The 23,032-nt window shown below is 33.4% G+C and overlaps 1 protein-coding gene across 4 annotated transcripts in view; it reads left to right on the forward strand.

Annotated features, from left to right (window-relative positions):
* The window catches only part of GABRA2 (gamma-aminobutyric acid type A receptor subunit alpha2), a 120,418-nt gene that overhangs the window by 58,504 nt on the left and 38,882 nt on the right, over nt 1-23,032 (forward strand). For all 4 annotated transcript variants that reach the window (XM_016145847.2, XM_016145864.2, XM_016145854.2 and 1 more), the window contains 4 exons: nt 15,313-15,533; nt 16,928-17,010; nt 20,959-21,102; nt 22,262-22,414. In XM_016145847.2, the coding sequence (XP_016001333.2) occupies nt 15,313-15,533; nt 16,928-17,010; nt 20,959-21,102; nt 22,262-22,414 (601 nt within the window). The remainder of the gene's footprint in view (nt 1-15,312; nt 15,534-16,927; nt 17,011-20,958; nt 21,103-22,261; nt 22,415-23,032) is intronic.

The raw sequence follows: 23,032 nt of genomic DNA on the forward strand, positions 1-23,032 counted from the left end.
TGTCATTAAATAGTTAACATTATAGGGATGTTTAGAAAGTTATTATATCTCAATATTTGATTGAAAATTGATATAAACTTAGAAATTAACCCTTATCAGCAGTTGTCATTTGTAAATATAACTAGATATGAAAAGCTGCAACACATACTGTAAACGCTATATATCAAAAGTAAAGAAATAATGTTTACTCACTTTAAAGCTGGCATGTAGAAATGACTGTGAAAAGTTATTGATTTTTTTAATAATTAATTTTTTAAAATGTTACAATTGATATGCAATATTAAATTAGTTTCAGGTGTACAACCTAGTGATTAGACATTTGTGTAACTTATGAAAAGATCACCCAGATAAATCTAGTACCCATCTGGCACAATACATAGTTATATTTCTTATGCTGTACTTTACATCCCCATGACTATTTTGTAACTACCAATTTGTACTTCTTAATCCCTTCCCCATTTTTACCTGCACCTCCTTCTCCAATCACCCTCCCATCTGGCAACCATCAAAATGATCTCTATATCTATTAGTTTCTATTTTGTTTGTTTATTTTTCTTTAGATTCCACATGTAAGTAAAATTACATGACATTTATTTTCTCTCAGACTTATTCCACTCATCACAATATCCTCTAGATCCATCCATGTTGTAGCAGATGTAAAGATTTCATTCTTTTTTATAACTGAGTAATATTCCATTGTATATTATGTACCACCTTTTCTTTATTCATTCATCCATTGATGGACACCCAGGTTGCCTCAATATCATGACTATTATAAATAATGCTGCAGGGAACATATGGATGTACATGTCTCTTTGAAGTAGTGTTTTGGATTTCTTTGGATAAATACACAGGAGTGGGGTTATTGAGATCTTCTTTGTCTTTTGTTATAGCCTTTGTTTTAAAGTCTTTTTTATTGGTATAAGTGTTACTACCTCAACTTTTTGTTTCTTTGTTTCCGTTTTCATGAAATATCTTTTTCCACCCCTTTCAGTTTGTGTGTGTATATCTGAAGTGAGTCTCTTGTAGGAAGCATATGTAAAGCTATTATTTTATTCATTCCACCATCCTACTTTTTGATTGAATAATTTAATCCATTTATGTTTAAAGGTATGTAGTTATTGCTATTTTATTCATATTTTTTTCTTCTTGAAGGAGTGTCTTTAATATTTCTTGTAATACTGGTTTGATGGTGATGAACTTCTTTAGATTGTTCTTGTCTTGGGAGCTCTTTATCTGTCCTTCAATCCTAAATGATAGCTTTGATAAGTAGAGTAATCTTGGTTGTACGTCCTTGCTTTTCATCACTTTGAATATTTTGTGCCAATTCCTTCTGGCTTGCAAAGTTTCTGTCAGGAAATCAGATGATAGTCTTATGGGATCACCTTTGTAGGTAACTAATTGCTTTTCTCTTACTGCTTTTAAAATTCTCTTTGTCTTTAACCTGTGGCATTTTGGTTGTGATGTGTTTGGTGTGGGCCTCTTTGAGTTAAGCTTGTTTGCGACTCTCTGCATTTCTGGGCTTGTATGTCTATTTCTTTGCCAAGTAAATGTAGAATTCTGTTATCATTTTTTTTCAAACAAGTTTCCATTCCTTGTTCTCTCTCATCTTAGGGTTCCACTATAATGCAAACACTGGTAAAATTGATATTGTCCCAAAGGCCCTTTAAAGACCCTCATTTTGGTCTTGTCGCTATTCTGATTGGATGTATTCTGCTACCTTATCTTCTAAATCTCTGATTCGATCCTCTGCTTCATCTAATCTACTGTCTATTCCCTCTACTGTATGCTTCATTTCAGTTATTGTATTTTTATTTCTGACTGGTTCTTTTTCATGCTTATTATATTTTTGTTGGAGTTCTCACTGAGTTCATCTATTATTCCCTTAATTTTATTGAGCATCCTTATAATCAGTGTTTTGAACTCCGTACCTATTTTGTTTAGTTCTTTTCTGGAGCTTTGTTCACTTTAATTTAGGACATTCTTCTTGATCTCCTCCATTTTACCTGAATCCTTGTGTTTGTGTCTGTGTATTAGGTAGGGCTGCTATGTCTTCTGGTCTTAGTGGAGTGGCCTCATGTAATAGACATAGTGTCGGGCCCTGTGGCATAGTCTCCTTGGTCACCTGAACCTAGTGCTTGAGGTATATCCTTTATATGAGTTGTATGTGTCCTCATATTGTAGTTGAGCCTTACTTGCTGTTTGCACATCAATGGGAGGCTGGTTTTGAGAACTGGCTGATGACTGCATTGGAGGATCTGTTGTACAGGATCTGACACTATGGGGCAGGCTCTGGCACCTGCCCAGTCTACCATTTGGGTGTATTATCTGTGGAAGTTACCAGGTGGTGCTCTGGCTTGGTATGAAGCTGCTCACAAGATGTGCTGCCCTTGGAGCCTCCTGGCAGGGGCCCTACCACAGGCTCAGTACAGCTGCAGCCTATGCCCTGCTCAGGAACACCTGGCATGAGCCACTAAACAACCACAGATGACTGCCACCCAAACTGGGTTTGAAGGTGCTTTGAGAGGCCAAGCCACAAACTGAGGCTGACTGCCACTAGTCTAGGCTTGGGACTGTTCTGGTAGAGGTATGGAGTATAGTAAGGTTTTTTGAAACTTTGAGAAATTTTATGAAAGTCTACAGCATGAGACAAGACAGGCTGTTTGTATAGAAAAGTCCCTGGAAGCTGTTGGGCCCACATGTTGGGTGGGGCAGAGTCTCAGGAAATCATGAGGGCAGAGAGACCAATGGTGGCTGCCTGGGTCAGTAAGCCTTAAATATGGAGGTCTCGACAGAGAAACAATGGATTCTGTCAGTACTTCTGTCTGGAAGAAAGCCACCCTTAGACCTTACCTTGGAGCCAGACAATTCAATTCCTTCCCTTGGCATCTTTCAAACTGATGCCTCAGCATTGAAGCTCAGAGTGAGCAAGTCTATCACTGAGTAAGTTCCTGAGCAGGCCCTCTAAAATAAATGCCTGGGGCTCCAGCAGCCCTTCATCTCATTCAGCCACATTCATTACTGGTTTTCATAGCCAGAAGTTGTAGGGTCTTCTCTTCCCAGCACTGAACCCTTTATAGGAGTGTTGTCTGGGATTGAAATCACTTGCTTCTCTTGGGGAACTTCCACAACTGAAATATGTCTTCTGATTCTCAACTGCTACATATAGGAATGGAACCAGTCCCTTCCATGTTTCCACCCCTCCTACCAGTCTTGAGGTGGCTTCTTCTGTATGTCCTTAATTGCAGGACTTCTCTTCAGCTACACTTCAGGCAATTCTCGATGATTTTTCTGTAGTTTAGTTGTAGTTTTGATATGATCATGAGAGGCGGCCAGCACAGCATTTACCTACTCTACCATCTTGAGTGGAAGTCAGGTTATTAATATTTTGAAAGAATAGGAATTAGATTTGGAGAACATTAATTTATTCAGCTGATGTTTTTCAATAGCCTCCTAGAGTTTTTAAAAATGTTTCTCAAAATATGATTTATAAACACTTACATTGGAATCACTGGGAGTTATTTATTAAAATGGCTATTTCCTGAGCTCCTTCTAAGATCTGTGGGATCATAATTGCTAGTTGTGGGCATGACAGTCTGTATTTTAACAGAGTAAGGTATTTGCACAGAATGAAGACTTAGGAGATTGGGTAGATGGTGGCACTATTCACTAAGGTATGGTACACAGAAGTTTTGTTTGCTTTTGTTTTGGTGTTTGGGAGACAAGTATTTATGTTTTGGATTTAGTGAGCAGGTGTCTGTGAGAAATTTAATTGGAGATGTCTAAGCAGAAGATATAGATCTGCAGCTTAGGAGAAGGGCTTAGAGTGCAGATAGTTTGGGAAGCCATCTGATGGTAGTTGAAGAATAGGGATGCATAAACTTGAGTGAAGAAAGAGATTAGCATGAAACAGTCATCATACTTTTGAAGACACTCTAGAACACAAGAGGATAACAAAGATTGCATAGGAGACCTAGAAGGAAAAGATAAAGGAGGATTCCTTTCTCTGAGCTAGACTGTACTTCTACTCTTAACAACGAAAGTCAGAGATCACTGCCTTTTATTCCTTATCAGATGCAATGATGTGCAATAGTCAGATATCTGTATTACTTACAGCTCTCAGTCAAGGTAGGATTTTGTATACTAAAAGGGGTTATGGTTCATTTGGTAATGGGAAGAACCCATATGTTTTGGCCACAATAAAACCTAAGGATTGAGGTAACAGTTGCAGGGAAGAAGGCAGATAAAGGTAATTAACTAGTTTGACTCCATCCTTTAACATCTTACAGGAAGGAGGGTTGGGAGAACTAAGTATATCCAGTCATAGTTCTCTTGGCTTCCTCAGAAAAGGGGCATTCCATATTACTCTCCCATCCTTTTATATAAATTAAATAACAAACAGCAATAGTTTAACATGAAGTGATTTTTAAATAAAAATTGCAGAGGTTGCGTGTTCTTTCCCCAGGTTTCAAAGGTGGAATTCATCTCTTTGGAAGAGCCACACAGAACTCATATGCCTTGATTATCCACTGGTGTTAGTCCTGTTTTCTTGGAGATATTATTGCATGTTGATTGGCAGACAGAGAATTTCTCAGATCTATGATGAGGATTTTTTTCAAAGGTTTCCCACAACATCAGGATAATGTGGTTCTAATACCAATGCAGGAGAGTATTACACAATTAGGGAGAGAACAAGTGTCATATGATATGTTAAAGCCAAGAAAAGTATTTGCATGTATCATTAGATTAAGAACAAGGATATATTTGCTGATCATGGTAAAAGCAACCAGATTGCAGTGGGTCGTGTATGTTGGAGATAAGGAAGTGAAGAAAGAGTGGAGGCAACATTTTTAAGCAGCATGGTTGAGGAGAGAAGGTGCGACAGAGGGCAGTAGCTGTAAGGTATTATAACTGTTTGTGAAGCTATTTTTTAAAAAAACTGCATTGAACTCACTGTTCTCCGAACATACCATTATACTTAAGAACTCTCTGGCCTTGCAGATGTTTTTCCCTGTTCCTGTTAAGCTTTTCTCCTTTACTAGCTAGAGATCTTTTATTTATTCAAGGCCAATTTCAAATTTCATCTTCTCTGATGTTTTTCTAGGATACTCCAAGTAGAGTCAGCCCTTATTGTCCTTGTGCTCTACCACATGGTGTTCACACATTTCTTACGACTTTGCACACTGGATTATAACAAATTTACATGTGTTTCTTTTTACCGCAGTCTAAGCTACTAGAAGGCATGAGTTGTGTTTGTTCATTTCAACAGGACTTACTAAGTACATACTCAGTGTCTGTCACAATGTCAGGAGCTGAAATACTTAAGTAGTTAACTAATGCCGCCCTCAAATTTTTCCTGGTGCAGTGGCGGGGAAGGGTGAGCTGAGAGAACAAAAAATCATCACATTTAAAGTGGTGTGATTATATTTTTATTGAAGTATTTATGGATTAATATGATAATACAAGGGATGGGGGTAGAGCAGCGGTCCCCAACTTTTTGGCACCAGGGATTGGTGTCCCTATGAGAATCTAATGCCTAACAATCTGAAGTGGAGCTGAGGTGGTGATGCTAGCGCTGGGGAGAGGCTGCAAATACAAAGGAAGCTTTTCTCGAATGCCTGCCTCTCACCTCCTGCTGTGAGCCCCAGTTCCTAACAGGCAGCAGTCTGGTAACTGGTCCATGACCCAGGAGTTGGGGATCCCTGGGGTAGAGGATATGTATATCTGAGAAATTTTCTAGAAAAGAAAATAGCTAATGAGAACAAATAGAGATTGGCAAGCTCCATAAGGGGAAAAGTGTTTCAGCACAAATCGTGGTGTGTTGAATTTAGTAAAATGTAAAAGTTTATTGTGACTGTAGTTTAGAAGGCTGTTAGGGATTTGAGGGAAGATGAGGCTAGAAATAACTCAGAGCCAGATCAGGAAGAGACTTATAGCCAATTTTCATCCCTCCAAAGATCATAAAAGCATCCCCAAATAAAACTTTGCTACTAGAGAACTTATTATGTCATGGCTTTTTTGGATATGTGTTGACAATCTTTAAAATATAACTATTATGCAGAATAAAAGTCTACTGTGATTAGTTTAATATAGTTACATAGACACACACATACAAACATATACACTTCACACATATGAATTTAAGGATTAAGGTATTGCATGCAGGTGTAATTGCTGTAAAATAATCTGATAGTTTTTCTACCATCTGTCTCTGTCGATGTCTTTCTTCTTATGTACCATTCAAGTTGTTGCCCAGAATCCTTGTTACAATATTTAACTTTAAAGGAATCCTTTTATTCATTCATTCATGGACTAATTATTGTTTATATCCTATATTCCAGGAAGTTTATTCAATGCTTGTAACACAGCAATGAAAAAGGTGGTTATGGTCCTTGTTTTTAGTGTGGAGTAAATGTTGGCAAAATGTGGGGATTGGTAGGGAAGAGAGAGTACAGCAGAGATCAATGAGTTTGGGCAGAAAGATGTAACATGACACATCAGAGGCCCTGAAATATAAGTATTGCTCCAGGAGAGAGTGTATGGGGTAGGGGAATGACTGCTGAACAGGAGGCTAGAGAGGTATAAAGAGGGAGAGATTATGCTGGGCCTTGGACCTCATCCCAAGGGCTTTAGAAATTCTACTGACAAACAGCAACACTTCATTCTTTGGATCTCCATTCCCGACACATGGCAGCATCTCAGGTGCATCCTGTAGCTTTCTGTTCACTTTCAAATATCAAAGAGTCCAAGCCAGTCCAATTTAAACATCAGTCTCTTACACCATTTAGACCTTGTCTTTCCTCAACTGTGTTCACAGCTAAGGAATGAAGAGTGGGCATTAGATAATGTTGTACTTTTCCTCTCCTCTTTCTGGGTCTTCCAGAGTTGAGGCAAGAAGAAGGGAGATAATAACTAGGAGAAAAATACCTTTTTACTTAACTTGTTCTATTGATGATTCTCTCTTGGCGGTCATTGCCATTTGTATGGCTGATAGATAAATGCAGGCTCTTTTGTGGGCACACCCATGATTTCTTCTCAGTGACATCCTTACTAACCCAAACACCGAAAAATGTAGGTGGCTTATTCTTTAATGGATTTCTTGTGACATCCTAATCAGCCCCTGCCCTGGCACTTTGCTTTATGACCTTCTGCTGCTGGGTGTCCCTCCCTTGTTAGAACACCTGTTTGTTGAGTATGGAAAATGGAGGAGAAAGGTATTTTGAAGGTGATTTAAGCCAGGCTATCATCCTTGATGTCCAGTTTCTAAGAACTTTACACATATTATCTTACTTTATTCTTAGAAGAGTTCTAAGGAGTAGATTATATTATTATCATCATTTTACAGAGAAGTCAATTGAAATAAAGAGGCTAAACTTGCTCAAGATCAGGTACCCAAGTCTATCTGACTTAAGAGCCCATGCTTTTAACATCTATCTCATATCACACAACTTATTATTCTTGTTTATTTTTCAGTCTTATGTTTGTGAAATAGCTGTACTGTGAAATAGCTGTACTTTGTGTCTGTGAAATAGCTGTACTTTTCCTATTTAATAAAAATATGAATTTTAATAACATGTCAAAATTAATTGCAATTAACATCTACCTGTTATTAATTTTTGAATGCTTTGATTAGATATATTTTGATAATTTATAATTAGAATCTGAATCTTTAGTATTAATTTCTAATTTGTTCATAAAACTTGCTTATCTACTAGTTCCAAAAGAAAAGCCTAGACATCTTACCTGCACAGTGATTGGAACATGAGGTTGTGTGTGTTATTCTACAATCTTTGTCTGTACCAGCTTTTTTGCATAAAAGAGTTTTATGATCTTGTACTAATTAGGCTTATTTACACTCTGTTGATCTCTTCTTAAGCTTCTCACTTCTTGCAATTTTTGCAGTGCTAATATTGTATTAAATTTGTCGTTCAGCCCCTTTGAGTACCGACTAAAAGTGTTTGAGTTTAACCATTCTTATATATTCCAAGGTTGTTTCTTTAATTGTTATTTATCTGCTTTATAAACCACATTTTTCTTTGTTATAGAAGAAACACATCGATTGGAATTTACTCAGAGGAGAATAGCCTTTATTAGCAAAAAGAATATAAAAGATAAATTTGGTACTTTAAGATACACTCAGTAAATCAAAGTAAGTGAGAAATCACTGAGAGCAGCAGTCCTGCCATTTAGTTGTTTTAGTGAGCAGATATAATTTATCAGAAATAGGGGAGAAGGATTCACTTACAATTAATATGGCCAGGCACTAAAAATACGCTGTCTTCACTAAGTTAAAGTGTCCTTGAATCACGTTTATACAATGAACTGGGCAATAGAGAGCGATTTCCTTGTTTACAATACAAATTATAGAACTAACACTTAATGGTAGTAAAAATATTGGGTTGGGTACTGTATCCTTGTCTTGGTTCTGCCCCTGACAAGCTTGGAAAGAGAAAATTCACTGAATTTATTTATAATCCCATGTATAAAAGGGAGAATTTAGATTACATTTCTGGTAAAGAATTTTTCAAATCTGGCAGTATATAGATTTTTCAACTCTTTAGTTTTCCCCATCAATAAATAGTCCTATGTCTCTTGTGCATGGGCCATAGGATAGCTGCATGCTTAGATGTCTTGATAAATTATTTTTTTCTAAATTTTCTCATTAGCTGTTTGTGTAGTCCCTGAGAGATAGTATAGTTGCTCTTGTTATTTATTTCTTTTGTTATCTTGGTTCATGGATCTAAGTCTTAAGTTTCTATGAAGAACTTGAGTTGTTTGTATTTCTCTGGCAATTTTCTTGTGACACAAATCAAATAATTTCTATATCAGTACATACTCCTGGCAAATTTGAAGTTCATTTTAAACAACCTTTAATAATATTATTTTTAAATATTGAAAACGAGCATTTTATATGCATTTAAGACAACCACATGCAAATAAATTGTTTGTAAATCCTTTCTTATTAGTGGATATCCAATAAATATGATTTGGTTGAAATATCTCCTTATCTTTCCTTTTTAATCTAAAAAGAGAAACCACGAAAACTAATGGATCAACTAATTTATGTGTATTTCTATATCTATATACTTTTATTAATGCATTAAAATATATTATTAGCACTAAAGCAAAAATTGGAATAAGAGAAAATTAAATTATTTCAGAAATAATTACTTATTTATTAATGAAATAGATTTATTTTTCTTCCACTTATTGCTATCGATGATAATATTTTAGATGTTAATATGTTTAAATGTGCTTTATTATTTCTAAATATCTTTCTTAAATACTTTATAATACAACAATCAAAGGTATGATTATAATTCACATTGTTTTAATACTTGTTTTGATGAATGTATAGAAGGAAAAGACCTATAAATTCAAATTTAGAAAATGCATCGTTGAGTATTGGTTACTGAAACATTATGCTAATTTTTTAAAAACCTATCCAATAATATTATATATTTGTATTCATGTTCCGAATGTTTAGTTAAAAAAAAAAAGAAATAAAAACTTATTATTAGCAATGGCCTTATGCTATCATTAGCCAGTATTCCAAGGTACAACATTTGCTTAAGATAAAGCTCCTCATTAAAAGCAATGAGTGTAAGCCCATATTTTAAATAGCCTTAATGATAATTATAAATTTTCTTTTGCAGATCTTGGTTTAGAGTTGATTAGTTAATCATTCTTTATGTGGCTAATGAAGAGCACATATTAGGCATAGAAGAAATATCTCTTTTCCTTGTTGTCCACTTGTGCTTGTGTGGTTATCAGGGTTTTCCCCAATTCTTGGTGTCTTTTAGCAATGATTTTTTGAAGCCATTTGTCTATTTTCATAAGTGTGTTTAATCAAAACTGGATATTATAATTTACGAATTTGCCTAAGTACAAAGCACAGTACACTGAAAATGAATGAATGAGGCATCACTTGACCATTTTCTGTTGAGGCTCCTTCTTTTCCAATAGGATGCCTTATATATATGATCATCATCTACTTATGGACATGGTCAGAATATCAGTATCATTTCACATATTATCTATTAGCAAAGCTTTACCTACTTCTTATATTTAGATAATAATTCCATATAAAATTAAAGATTTCTCTATATTCTCTTCCTACATGCAAATGAATGTGTACACCCCACTTTTTAAACCATTGCTCTAAGCTGATTATCCTGCTTCTGCTCACAGGCTTTCTCTTCAGTTAATTTCTCTTATAGTTATTTTTCCTAAGTTATAACCAATCAGCCTCCCTGGTATTAGACCCATGAGACTTTCATTGGACTCACATGATAAAGTGAAGTTTTAAATGCTCTCAAACTCTATTCATTCACAACAATCTTTTATTTTTCTTTAAGAGAGGGCTAATGTGATAGTTGCAATGATGGTTCCCATTCTTCACTTCTTTCTATATCCACATCTTTTTATGTTTAACTTTGTGTTGAATGCCCTCCCACTGAGAATGGGGTGACTTGCTGTAATACTTGTCACTCAGCTCAACAATATGACTTGCTTTGGCCAATGGAATATTAAAACACATTACACAAGCAATGACAAAATGAGCTTTTTCATTGGGGTTTATTACTTTCATTGAGGTTTAGTACTTCTGAGAATGATAAGCCCAGGGTATCCCAGTGGTTTATGAAGGAGAATGAGAGACATATGGAGCAGAGCTGAGTTGCCCAAGTGGCCTTACATGTTGGCAGCCCAAATTAGCCAATGGCCAGCTAGCTCACAGATGCATGAGCAAAAACAGCTGAGATCAACTAAGCCCAGGTGTGATCAGTTGATCCCTTAGTCTCATGACTTCTAAGCTAACAATAAATGGTTGCTATTTTAAGCTCCTACATTTTAGATGGTTTTTACATGGCAGCAGCTAAATGTTTCTAGATTTTATTGGTTAAACTCTGATTTCCCTTAATGACATTTACAAATTCAGGAATATAGATTTACTTTTTTTCCTATTTGTACCCTCTGTTAACTACTCAATCTTCACATTCTAGTTTCTGAATTCTTCTTTCTGCTTAACTTTCAAGATATTTCAGCACTATTTGACACAATTTCTCTATATATGGTTCTTAAATTTTCTTTTCCTTTCCTTCTACTCCTTCTGTATGGATGCATGTGTATGTGTTCTTTTATGGTTCCTCTTAATTTTCTAGAGCTCTTTAGTCTTTATTTTCATCAGTTAATTATGAAATATATATATGTTTTCCCTTTTATTCTCATTATTTTAAATGTTTTTGCTAAAAACAATATAGTCTAGGGCATTACCAATATATTAGTAATCACATTAAATGTAAATGAACTGAATTATCATTAAAAGATGGAGATGGTTAGATTCCACACACAAAAAATATAGCTCAAGATATTTTCAATAAATTGGAAATGATTGGTATCTTCAGAATATATTCACTTATTACAAATGCAGTAAAATTAAACATCATTGACAAAAATGTGAATACAAAAACCTGATACATTTGAAAACATAAAAGCACACTTCACAATATCTCCTACATAAAGAACAAGAAAAGTCATACTGGAAATTATAAAATGTCTTTGACTGAAGAATGATGAAAACGCTGTTAATTATAATTATTATTTAGCCATTGTAATCATGACTTTGGAACTGGTGCAGGGATAGACAGATAATAGAAATGAAGAGAAATCTTAGAAATAGATTTATACTTATATTGACACTAGATACATAACAGAAATGCCATTGCAGATCTGTGGGGAAAGATGACCCAGTCAATAAAAGGTACTATAAAGTTGTTTTCTCCTTTAGAAAAAAAAAAAAAGTTGGATATTTATCTCATATGATACAAAATAATTACAGGACCTAAATGTTTAATTTAGGTTTTAGATGAAACATACAGGGATATATTTATGATATATTATATGCCTTTATGATCTTTATTAGAATTATTACTGAGTGCATATTTAAAAAATATTCACATATAGAAACATAAAGAATTTCTATAACTCCATAAGATGAAGACAACCTAAAAGATACCGAGTAAATAAAATAAACAGATAATCCATAAGCGAAAACTAGACTGTTTAATAAACATGAAAATGTGTTAAATTTCACTAGTTAACAGAGAAATTCAGATAGTAATACTATGAAACATTGCATCCCAATCATAATGCTAAGATGAAATACCTTATCTATACCAACTTGTAGAGAAACAAGAAAATGTATACACGGCTAGAGAGGATGTAAATATACATATCTATTTCAATTTGACAGTATCTTGTTATTGCATGTACAATACACCCAAGTAATTCCATTTACTAACTTACTCTCAAGCAGTAGTGGGCCAAATCTTGTCAGTTTCCTATTCTTGTGAAAAGATTTGGAACATACCACTCTCACTCATTTATGTATTGCCTTGTGGGATCTTTCACACAATAGCAGAGTTGAATAGTTGGGATACTTATCATACGGTCTGCAAAGCCTAAATTGTTTACTGACTGGCTCCTTATGGAAAAGTTTGCTGACCTCTGGTCTAAACTAACTCTTACACCTTTGTATTAAAAGCATATAAGAATTTTTCTAGCAGTACTGCTTACAATAGTGACAAATTGGAAATAGAAAAATATGTAAGAGCAAGGAGAAAAAAATGAGTATTGTGAAATATTCTTATAAGGTAATGCTATGTAGCAGTGAAAATGAAATAAAGCACTAGATGAATTAATCTCAACAATGTAACTGAAAAAAAGTGAGTGTCAGAAAAATATACACAATGTGGTACCATTTCTGTAAATGTGACAGACGACACATATATTTGTATAGTAAAGGTGTAAGTATATGTATGTAAATGACAATTACCAAATTCAAGACAATTATTTCCTCAGAGAGCAGGGCAATGTGATTGTGGATAGATAAAAGGAGAGGGAAGGCGTCAGTAGCATTTATGATGACATTTCTGCTGGTGATGGTTAGAAGGTGTTTTTAATATTCATTAAACTCTTATATGTCTGAAGACAGAGAAAAATAATACATATATAGAAGCCATGGTCCCTTGCTTGAAGATTTTCAAGCTAGTGGGGAGGCAGAAGAACAAATGTTTAGTGGCAGTTTATGACTGTGCAGTAATGGAATGCTCTATGAGTGATAAAGATAGAGAGCTGACTGTGTATTTTCCAGATGTTCAAAGGACTGGGAGTGTGGTTGTAAGTAGAGCTCTTGGGTAGGGAGGGCAGGGAACTTGTTCTATTTTAGAAATGGTAAGGAGGGAAGATTGTTAAAATTGCCTGGAGCATAACATGAATGTGCCTGGTGGGAGCCAGAGAAAAAGACCCAGATCATGCTGGATAGGTTGGCAAGGCACAACTTATGATACTGTGAATACTCAAAAACAAATGGTGTTCCTGAAAACAATTTTTTTAGAAAGATCGCCTGAAACTTACTGTTTGTAAACCTGTATCTCCTATGTGGTATGTCTGTAGAACATGATTATTGCCATAGCAATAGCCTCTAAAACAGATAAAACATCATACCATTTTATAAAAATGAAAAAATCATATTTGAAGTTTTATAAAAAGTTGTAAAAATACATTCAATTTGCCTGGAAAAGGAAATGTCATAGATATTCACTTTCAGCTATCATTTATGGGAACCACAGTCATAAAGAAACACTTGCATGAAAACATGTACAAAGACTTATCTCTTAATCTAGTTTGTTGTTGTCGTTAATTGAATTCCATCTGTATGGAGTTAAACTTTTTCGTTTGTTTGTTTTCTTTTGAAGAAATCATTTCAGGGGGCATCATGTTTTATTCTATACTTTTTTTTTTTCTGAGACTTATTCCTCAGAATATTTATTTATGTAATTTTCAGTATGAACAAGTTGCACAGAATTACCAGTTTGGTAAATAATCCTCAACACATTCACCTTCAATTAGGTATATTTTATTTTTGATTATGTGACATAGACATATAAATTAAATTATTCAATGCATAATTCCTATTTACCAATATCAGAATCAGAAACTAAATAAGAGATACATGAACAATGACTAAACCTTGGAGAGTGAGGATGGATTCAATTATAAAATTTTCTCCTAAGGATGAGGAGCACAGCCCAGATTCACTTGTTCATGGCTTGTTCATATGCTATTACCTGTGGCTGACACTAATCATCTTCATACATTCAATTTTTGAGGGATCACTGGGAATCATTTACTTTTATTTACTTGATTAATATTTCTGCAAATGATTTGATTTTTTTTAAGTAAATGGCCTTTTTAATCTGCCCCTTTTGAAACATAATTTTAGTTGAATGCAATAGTTAATCACTGAAATGTGTTTTTCAAACGTGATAACTAACTTTGTGCTCAAAGGACAATTTATGAATTTCCAATCTCAAGTGTGTAATTGAACATTTTAATTATTTATTATGTAAGGATTTGCACAAAGATACATTGACAAAAATTATACCATTTAATAGATTGTCAGTATTAATCACAACTGTGAATTGCATATCACATCTAAAATGTTTGGACTCTCTTATGCTAAGAGAGACAAATAGAAAGTGAAAAGAGGGGAGGGACAGAGAGGGAGAAGGGCAATGAGAAAGAAAACAGAGAGAGAGGGAGAGAACAGAGAGAAAGAGTGATTTAGCTAACAAAGCATAGGAGAATGATAATAAAGAAATTGATTACTAGCTGGTCTGTATGAATATTTAAAACTATATTTTAACCTGAGGGAGTTTATAAAAAATATTTGCATTTTGAGTATTCTCATAACTTGCCAAAGTTTTTTATTACAACTAATTTAATAAAATAAACTTTATTGAAATCATCATCCTCTAATATATTCTTGCTAATGATATCTCACCTTTTTTTTTATGATTCCAAAAAATATTTTACAGTTTCTTTGGCAATAGGAGATGATGACTCATACAGATCTGACAGTATGTTTAATAGTTTTTCTTTTTTTCTTTCTTGCTGCTGAGATAAATGACTTAACACCGTCTACCTAGACACTTTCCTAAGCACGCCTCTTCTCCAAGTAGTTCTAAACTATGGAATACTGTAAAGCAGTTCGAATCAGACTTTTTTTTATTAACCGAAAGAGACTAGGTAAAGTAAATTTATTTTTTTCATAATATTATGTACATATCCATGCTTTATCCCATTATAAGTGGCAGCATTTATTGAAAAGAGAAAGGAATGATCTTTCTGATTCAAAATTTACTTCTCTCAATCTCTCTCTCTTTTTAAACTCTGTTATAATTTTTGTCAGAGTTTTATGATCTTTGTATCTAAAAAATTTATTTTTAAAAGAGCTATTTTATATTTCAGGAATATACAATAGATGTTTTCTTTCGACAAAAATGGAAAGATGAACGGTTAAAATTTAAAGGTCCTATGAACATCCTTCGACTTAACAATTTAATGGCTAGCAAAATTTGGACTCCAGACACCTTTTTTCACAATGGGAAGAAATCGGTAGCTCATAATATGACAATGCCAAATAAGCTTCTTCGAATCCAGGATGATGGCACTCTACTATACACAATGAGGTATGTTTTTAGGTTTAGTATGCTGCATTTAAATACTGACAAATTAATGTTTTAAAAGACTGGCCAACCTTGTTGTCAAGTATTAGCATAAGTTAAATATTTTCACAAAAACTCACTAAAATATCTATAATATGCTTTGTAAATGCTTGCATGTTTAAAAAAGTGAAGATAACGTAGTATTTATGAGTTTGATTCTTATCTTAGTATGTTAAAAATTTAATAATTGCTTTAGTTATTAAGAAATTTTTGGCTATTTTTTACACTACATTTTTAAGCAGGATTTAATAGCATGACTTAAAATTTTCTTTGTATCAGCATATACTTTATTTTTAATATCTCATAAGATAACCTACCAAAAGTTTAAGTAATTTTTTAGCAAGCTTTCATTTAATATTGTGATCCTTTTTATGAAGTTATTCCAAAGAAAAAAATAATTTTTAAATTCAAAGGTAGTTTTTATTTAATAAGACTTAAAAGTAAATTGGATATCAATCTAATACCGTGTATTAGATTGAACCATATGAAATTGCCATTTTGTAAATTAAAAAGTGTCATGTAGTATCAATTTTAATTCTTCAACCTTAAAAAATTATAAAAAGGATATATAGTTGTTGACACTACTATTTCAATTTAACTATTCTCATGAATCAATCTTTAAAAATATGTTTCTTGTATTGTGTAACAAAGAAAATCATCTCAAATTTAATAGAATGACATATACTCTAAAATAAAAATGTTTAAGAAGGCATCGAAGCATAGATAACTTTTAGGTAATATTATATCATATGAAATGTTGTAGTAGATTTCAATTGTGAAAATCGTGTAAGAAGAGACAATAACATATTTCTGATCTTTAAAGAAAAAATTTTGAGGACTCATTACTAAATGACCATTGCCTAAAATGAAGTATAAGCTATTCTTTCTGCATCTCTCTCTGAAACTTACAATATAGAGCCAGTATCCCTGTAATTTTACACAATTTGATCATTCCTGTGCATTAAGACAATGATTAGAGATTTGGAATTTAAGTAAATATAGGCAAAGGATACATAGATTTTTGGAAATTATTGCACGATTTCTACTTAAACATACTCTTAGAAGTGTATAAGCTCTAATTAAAGTGTTGGCCACATTCGTTTTGCTCATTATGAGATTCTTCTGTAAGTTTGATTTAGTAGCTCTTTTATCCACTCTACCTTTGTGTGAAATGGAATACTTGATAACTTTCTTTATAACTAATTTGTTATGATTACTCTTTATTGTGGTAATGTAAATATAAAAAAGATGCTATAATGAAGATCCTGCCTCTTCATTAATGCTGTTGTCAACAGTAAGGAGTGATTTATCTTGACTTGCCAATTTGCTTAAACAAAGAGTGGAATTTTGGCTTTTAGGCTTACAGTTCAAGCTGAATGTCCAATGCACTTGGAGGATTTTCCAATGGATGCTCATTCATGCCCTCTGAAATTTGGCAGCTGTAAGTATGGAAATTAAGTCACATGTTTTGGGTCAATAATATCAAGGATACTCAGCAGCACTGCTTTATTTTATAGTTTCTTCTCATATGGAATGCTTAATACCTGCCCAATAAGATACAGAAATAAAAGACATGCTGCTTTCGCTCACAGAACTATTTGGCTAACCCTATTTTAGTCTCAAATATCATTGTATTTTAATCATGCTGTTTAAATTATCACTTTATTGCTAATAAAAAAAAAGTGTGTTTTTTGTTAATGTGTAAAACTAGGCCAAGAGCTCCTTGAAGGTCAGGACAATGTCATTTACCTTATTTGCCAAGTGTAGCACATTAAAAATGCAAAATAGATGTTTTGTTTTTGTCAAATAAGAATGAATTGTAAAGGATAGAGTCTATTGTTTATTAAAGTAGCTATCAGACTGTTGCAAATGGCAAGCACAGATGTTGGTTCTGTGCAATTATCTTTTTTACTTTCTAACTAATGAGAGGTTTTTTTTTTTTTTAATTTCCTAAAATAAATTTGAAAGAGACGATGTAGCTGGATTGCTACATGCAGGCACCTTCTGTGTACATAGACTATTTCCAGAATGGCTCTGTTCATTTGACCATCTTTAAGTTACTGAGGTTATATTTTGTATGTCAGGCAGAAGCATTCACTCTCCCAGAATAACTGAAAAGAGGAAAGGAAGGTCAGATCATCTCCCTAGGCCCACAAGGCATTCTGGGCAGGCCCAGGAGAAATTCATGGACACTACTAAACAGCATCTTTCTTGTGTGAGCAAGTCCCATTGCCTAACCTTTTCAGAAAACTTGCTCTTTCTGGCACTCCCATCTTTGTCCATTTTGGGCAGCTTTTGATTTTTCCGTCTCTTGAATAGAAATGCAGTTCTCTAACCTGATTGAAAATATTTCTGTCTAAGTAGTGTGCTTTCTCCCCACAGACTGTACTGAGTGAAAAAAAAAAGGAAGAATAATGGCTAATATGAATATAAAACCCTCTAATTATTTTGATGACCATAGTTTTGTGAAAAGAGAAGTTTAATCTTGTTTGTTCAGTTCGTTCTTTCAGAAGGTGTCAGCTCTCCATTTTCATTGAGAATCTCTTTTTTGTTTGACTACAAAGCCCTTTTTTATTGTCATGGAAACCACCACTTCAATACTGGTATTTCTTCCAAAATTATTTAAGAGAGTCAATTATGTTGTACAACGTTAATATGATGTGGGAAAAAAACTACAGCAGATGCAGCAAAGAAAACCTCATTTGCATTGCATAAGTGATATTAAAGAGAAAATTGAAAATTTGATACCAAAGAAAGGATTTATTCATGATGCAGTAATGATGTAAGAAGGAAAGGCATTTTTCAGTGGACAAGTTAGTGCTATTAAGATACCAAATATAAATGATGTAATGTCTCAGTACTGAATATGAAATAAATACACCTGAAATCATTTTAAATGAAATTGTAAAAGTACTTTATAGTGAGTCTAGAGAGTAGTGGAATATTGCATACTTGAGAATATGGTTGTCTATCTAGAAATAATACGGGTAACACAAAGTTTGTTGTTAGGCATTCACTGTTTTTTATATAGTTTTCTTTGTTTATTTTCTGACATATTGAATAAATTATTTATAATTCGTTTAAATCCTTACCAAAATAGGTGTTTGATTTGTAAATATTAAAAATATGAATAACAGCATGGAATATTAAACTAATGAGCCAACCTCAACCTCAAGATTTTGGCACAGCAAATTTTGGTGGAAGCAGCCATGACTTTTATTTCTAGTCATTTATTCCTATCTTCTTTAAAATTGCCTTTGTATCCCCCCAAATGATGGAATTTTTGGAAATTTATCATTGTCCTCAAATAAAAGAAGCATCTTTCCTATAAGTTTATAATTTTGAATTCAGTTTTGTTTAATTTCTATTGTCTCATATTTTCACATATTCCTTTGTTTTTTAACTTGACTTAAAACTTCCTGAAAGAGTGTCTAGGTATATTCTGTGCATTAGCCTCAAATAAATGGAAAGTTATCTTTTTAAATGAAAATTAATAATGAAAAAATATTGTGGGGTTAAATGACCAAATATTAACAATTGGTCAGCATGCATTTGATATTTAACACAGAACGGTACTAAAAAAAAAAAAAAAAATGGTCCTTTAACAGAAGTAAAATTATTTAGTGAAATTCTAATTTAGAGATGGAAGTTATAATGAAATTTATAAAACATACTGTCTTTCTCTCCTTTTATACTTTACTGAGAAAAGTTGCGATGGCCTCCTGGTTTGTATGTGTGTTAGTATACCAGGGAGTGCTTCTAATCCTCACTGCATAACGGTGCTAAATCTGCTCTCTCCAGACCCCAAATCTAAGAAGTATATTCCTGTAGAACTAAAGAAATGCAATAATTGCTTTTTTATAAAAGACATGAGAAGGATCAACCATTTACTTTAATATATTATTAGGCTGCTATTTGGATTTACATCTTCTATAAGAGTATATAACAAAATATTATTAGTTTATTTACTAATCTGGTAAGAATGATTTAAGAATTTTTATGTGTGTATCAGGCTAGAAATATATACATGAATCAGACAGAGTCCCTGCCCATCACTGTCTCTCTTGTTTCTTAAAAGTTCATCAGATTTGTAGCATTGAATTTTATTTTGTTTATATTTAAAAGTAACATGAAAATCAAAAAGGGTGTTGCAATTACTTTCTAAGAAGGTTTATAATTTATTAGAATTCACAATGATTTGAGTAATGTGAGGCCTTCTGATGTAAAGTGGCACATTGTCGTGTCCTTGATTTATTAAATTCTGTGATATTTGGAATTTTATTGAAAAGAGGGCCATGATATATATTTATGGGAGAACAAAATGAACCATTTGATGATTTGCAAATGAATTCCTAGTTATCCGCATTTCTGATATTACTTGTTTAATCTTAGCAGACACATCAATGACTAGTTGAAATTAATATAAATCGAATCTTTAGACTAACTAGAATTTACTCATATACAAACTATATCAATATATCTTGCTTTTAATATATATATACATATACATATGCACATACATTTTTAATCCTATTTCAATAATTTACTTGTGAATGTAGGTGAATAAATATACAAGAAAATCCCTATTTCACTAATATGAACATTTACTAGTGACCTTCAGAAAACCAGGCAACATTGTAGTATACCATTAAAAGACAACACAGAGAGTAAGACATTCATTTTATTGTTACTGATGATTAAGTGGGAAATAATTAATGATCACAGACTATGAATCAAGGTAAGTACCAGGACCACCTCAGCACAATTTAAACTAGAAAATTTATAGATAGAAAGGAAGTAAACTTCCAGTGTCCTAGATAGCAAGAGGCAGAAATATTGCCAGATACCTGGTCCTTTCTCTCCCTTAATTGAAAATGAGACTGTGATGTTGACTATTGCTCAAGGACCAGTTATAACTGATATTTCTAAACACTCCATGAGCAAAAGTGCACAGCTGTTTTCCACAAGGTGAGTAGAGTAGCAAGAGTTTATTTTTTCAACTGTGGAGAGACTTTATGAGAGGCCAGCTATTCCCCAATCAGGACATTCAGGCGCGAAGGAAATGCCAGGACCAGAGAATAGCTAAGAGAAGACATGCTTCTTGTTCCTCTGGTCTAGAGTCATCTCAATTCTGCTAAGTTCTCCCTCCTTGGCCAAGTAAAACAGGAAATTACACCTGTTCTGTATGTCTTTTGTCTCTACCAATTCATAGTTCATTTAGGATGCAATAAAAGTAAGGTCCAAAAAGATCTGTGTGTACTTATTTTAAAATGAAAATGATTTTTTTTTTTGGTCAGCAATGATTCTATGAAATATATAACATTAGATGTTACACTTTGTTGATGGTTCTTACTAAAGTAATAAAAACATTTTTTCTTATTTCCTACAGATGCATATACAACCTCAGAGGTCACTTATATTTGGACTTATAATGCATCTGATTCAGTACAAGTTGCTCCTGATGGCTCCAGGTTAAATCAATATGATTTGTTGGGCCAATCAATTGGGAAGGAGACAATTAAATCCAGTACAGGTTAGTAAAATAAGTCTAAAGAAAAGCTAGTTCTTAAGAAAACTAATGGGTTCAAGCACCCAGGAACATATCAATTTGCTTAAAACCTTTTGCAGTTGAGGTCCCAGAACTAGCAGCATAGACTGTGCGTGGGAGCTTCTTTATAAATTCTGAATCTCAAGTCAGACCTTTTACTAAGTCAAGATCTGCATTTTAACAAGATTCCAAGGAGATTCCAAGGTGTGCATTAATGTTTGAGAAACATTAGACACCTTATATTCAAAAAGTAATGTCTTCAGATGTCAACTTTACTTTCAAATAATGTTGTAATTTTCCTAATGTCTAATTCTTTCCCTCCACTTGGATAATTTATAATTGATTATCCAACTTTTTTAAAGAGTGCTTTTGGGTTTTTTTTTAATTTTATTGAATTTATTGTGGTGACATTAGTTAATAAAATTATATGGATTTCATGTGTAAAATTTAATAATATATCGTCAGTATATTGCATTAGTACATATTGAACTATTAATTTATGGATAATTACTACTGGCCTACATGGGAAAGCTGATGTCCTTTCTAAGGGCTACCCTCGTCTAAGAAAAAGCAGCTGTGTGGACTAATGAGATTACATCTGAAAGATGTAAACCCAGAGAGCAGAAAGGAAAGTACCTCTGAGGATGGAAAGAAAAACTGACTGCAGTGAATAAGAGCAGACACATACCATTGAAAAATTAGAATTGGTGACAGGGTCAAAGTGGAAAATCTGGGTCAGAAAATCAGTCTTGGTTATGTGGCCAGAGAGTGACACTTAAAGAGTCAGAGAGAACTGAGTTTGAAGCTGGCACCAGTGGAGATGAGGGACCTGAGTAGGTAAAATAATTTATGGCCAGAGAACAATTTATGAATTCTGTACCCTTTGATAAATAAGTATGACCTAGAGAGAAAAACAAATGCCATGCCACAGAAATGTAATCGAAGTTTCTTGTTAATAGTAAGACTCTCTTTTAAACATTCTTGCCATGTTGAGATAAAGGTTATATACTTTTTGTGTCATAAAAGTGATAAATTATTTCTTTTTTAAAATCAGAAAATTTTCTTTGTATAATCCTTTCTATTTCCAAAATGTGCAAACTTTTGACTATTACTGTTTCTTAAGCTACTTAAATTTTTCTTCTAGGTGAATATACTGTAATGACAGCTCATTTCCACTTGAAAAGAAAAATTGGGTATTTTGTGATTCAGACATATCTGCCTTGCATCATGACTGTCATTCTCTCCCAAGTGTCATTCTGGCTTAACAGAGAATCTGTGCCTGCAAGAACTGTATTTGGTGAGTGAATAACTACACACTTTGTTGTATAGCACATTATGTTTTATAGCATACTTTCGAGAGCATTATCTCTCTTGATACATCAATAATGTGTGGTGTGTGTTGTTTGTAAATAAACAAAAAATTATCTTAGTACTTTAATTTAGAGAAAGGAAGAGAAGGAGAGAAAGAATCTCCCTCATTTACATCCATAACTGTGTTCCATATATTTAATTTTCTTGATGTAAATCATTCTGGAGAATCTGGTCACTGCTCTTTGGATATAGGAACTAGCCTAAGCTCGTTTTGTGACAAGGTAGGTTACCTTTGTGTATTTGACTCACTCAATCATTTAGGAAAATTTTATTGAAAATATACTATCCTGGATAATGCACTAAGCCCAAAAGCTGAAAATACATGTAAAATATAGTTCCTGCATTCAACTAGCTCAATATAGTGGAGGGCAACAAAATAAGCAGGAAAAATAATGGTATCACAAGATGAAGGCATTAAAAAAAATAAGCATATACAAGTTGTTATAGAAAACAGTAACATGGATCATCTCTAAAAGAACTGATTAAGTAGCTGAGTTAACATTTGATTTAAATCTTGAAGAATGAGTAGGAGATTCCAAGAAAA

This window comes from Rousettus aegyptiacus, unplaced genomic scaffold (assembly GCF_014176215.1).
Source record: "Rousettus aegyptiacus isolate mRouAeg1 unplaced genomic scaffold, mRouAeg1.p scaffold_m13_p_10, whole genome shotgun sequence".
Taxonomy (NCBI): Eukaryota; Metazoa; Chordata; class Mammalia; order Chiroptera; family Pteropodidae; genus Rousettus; species Rousettus aegyptiacus.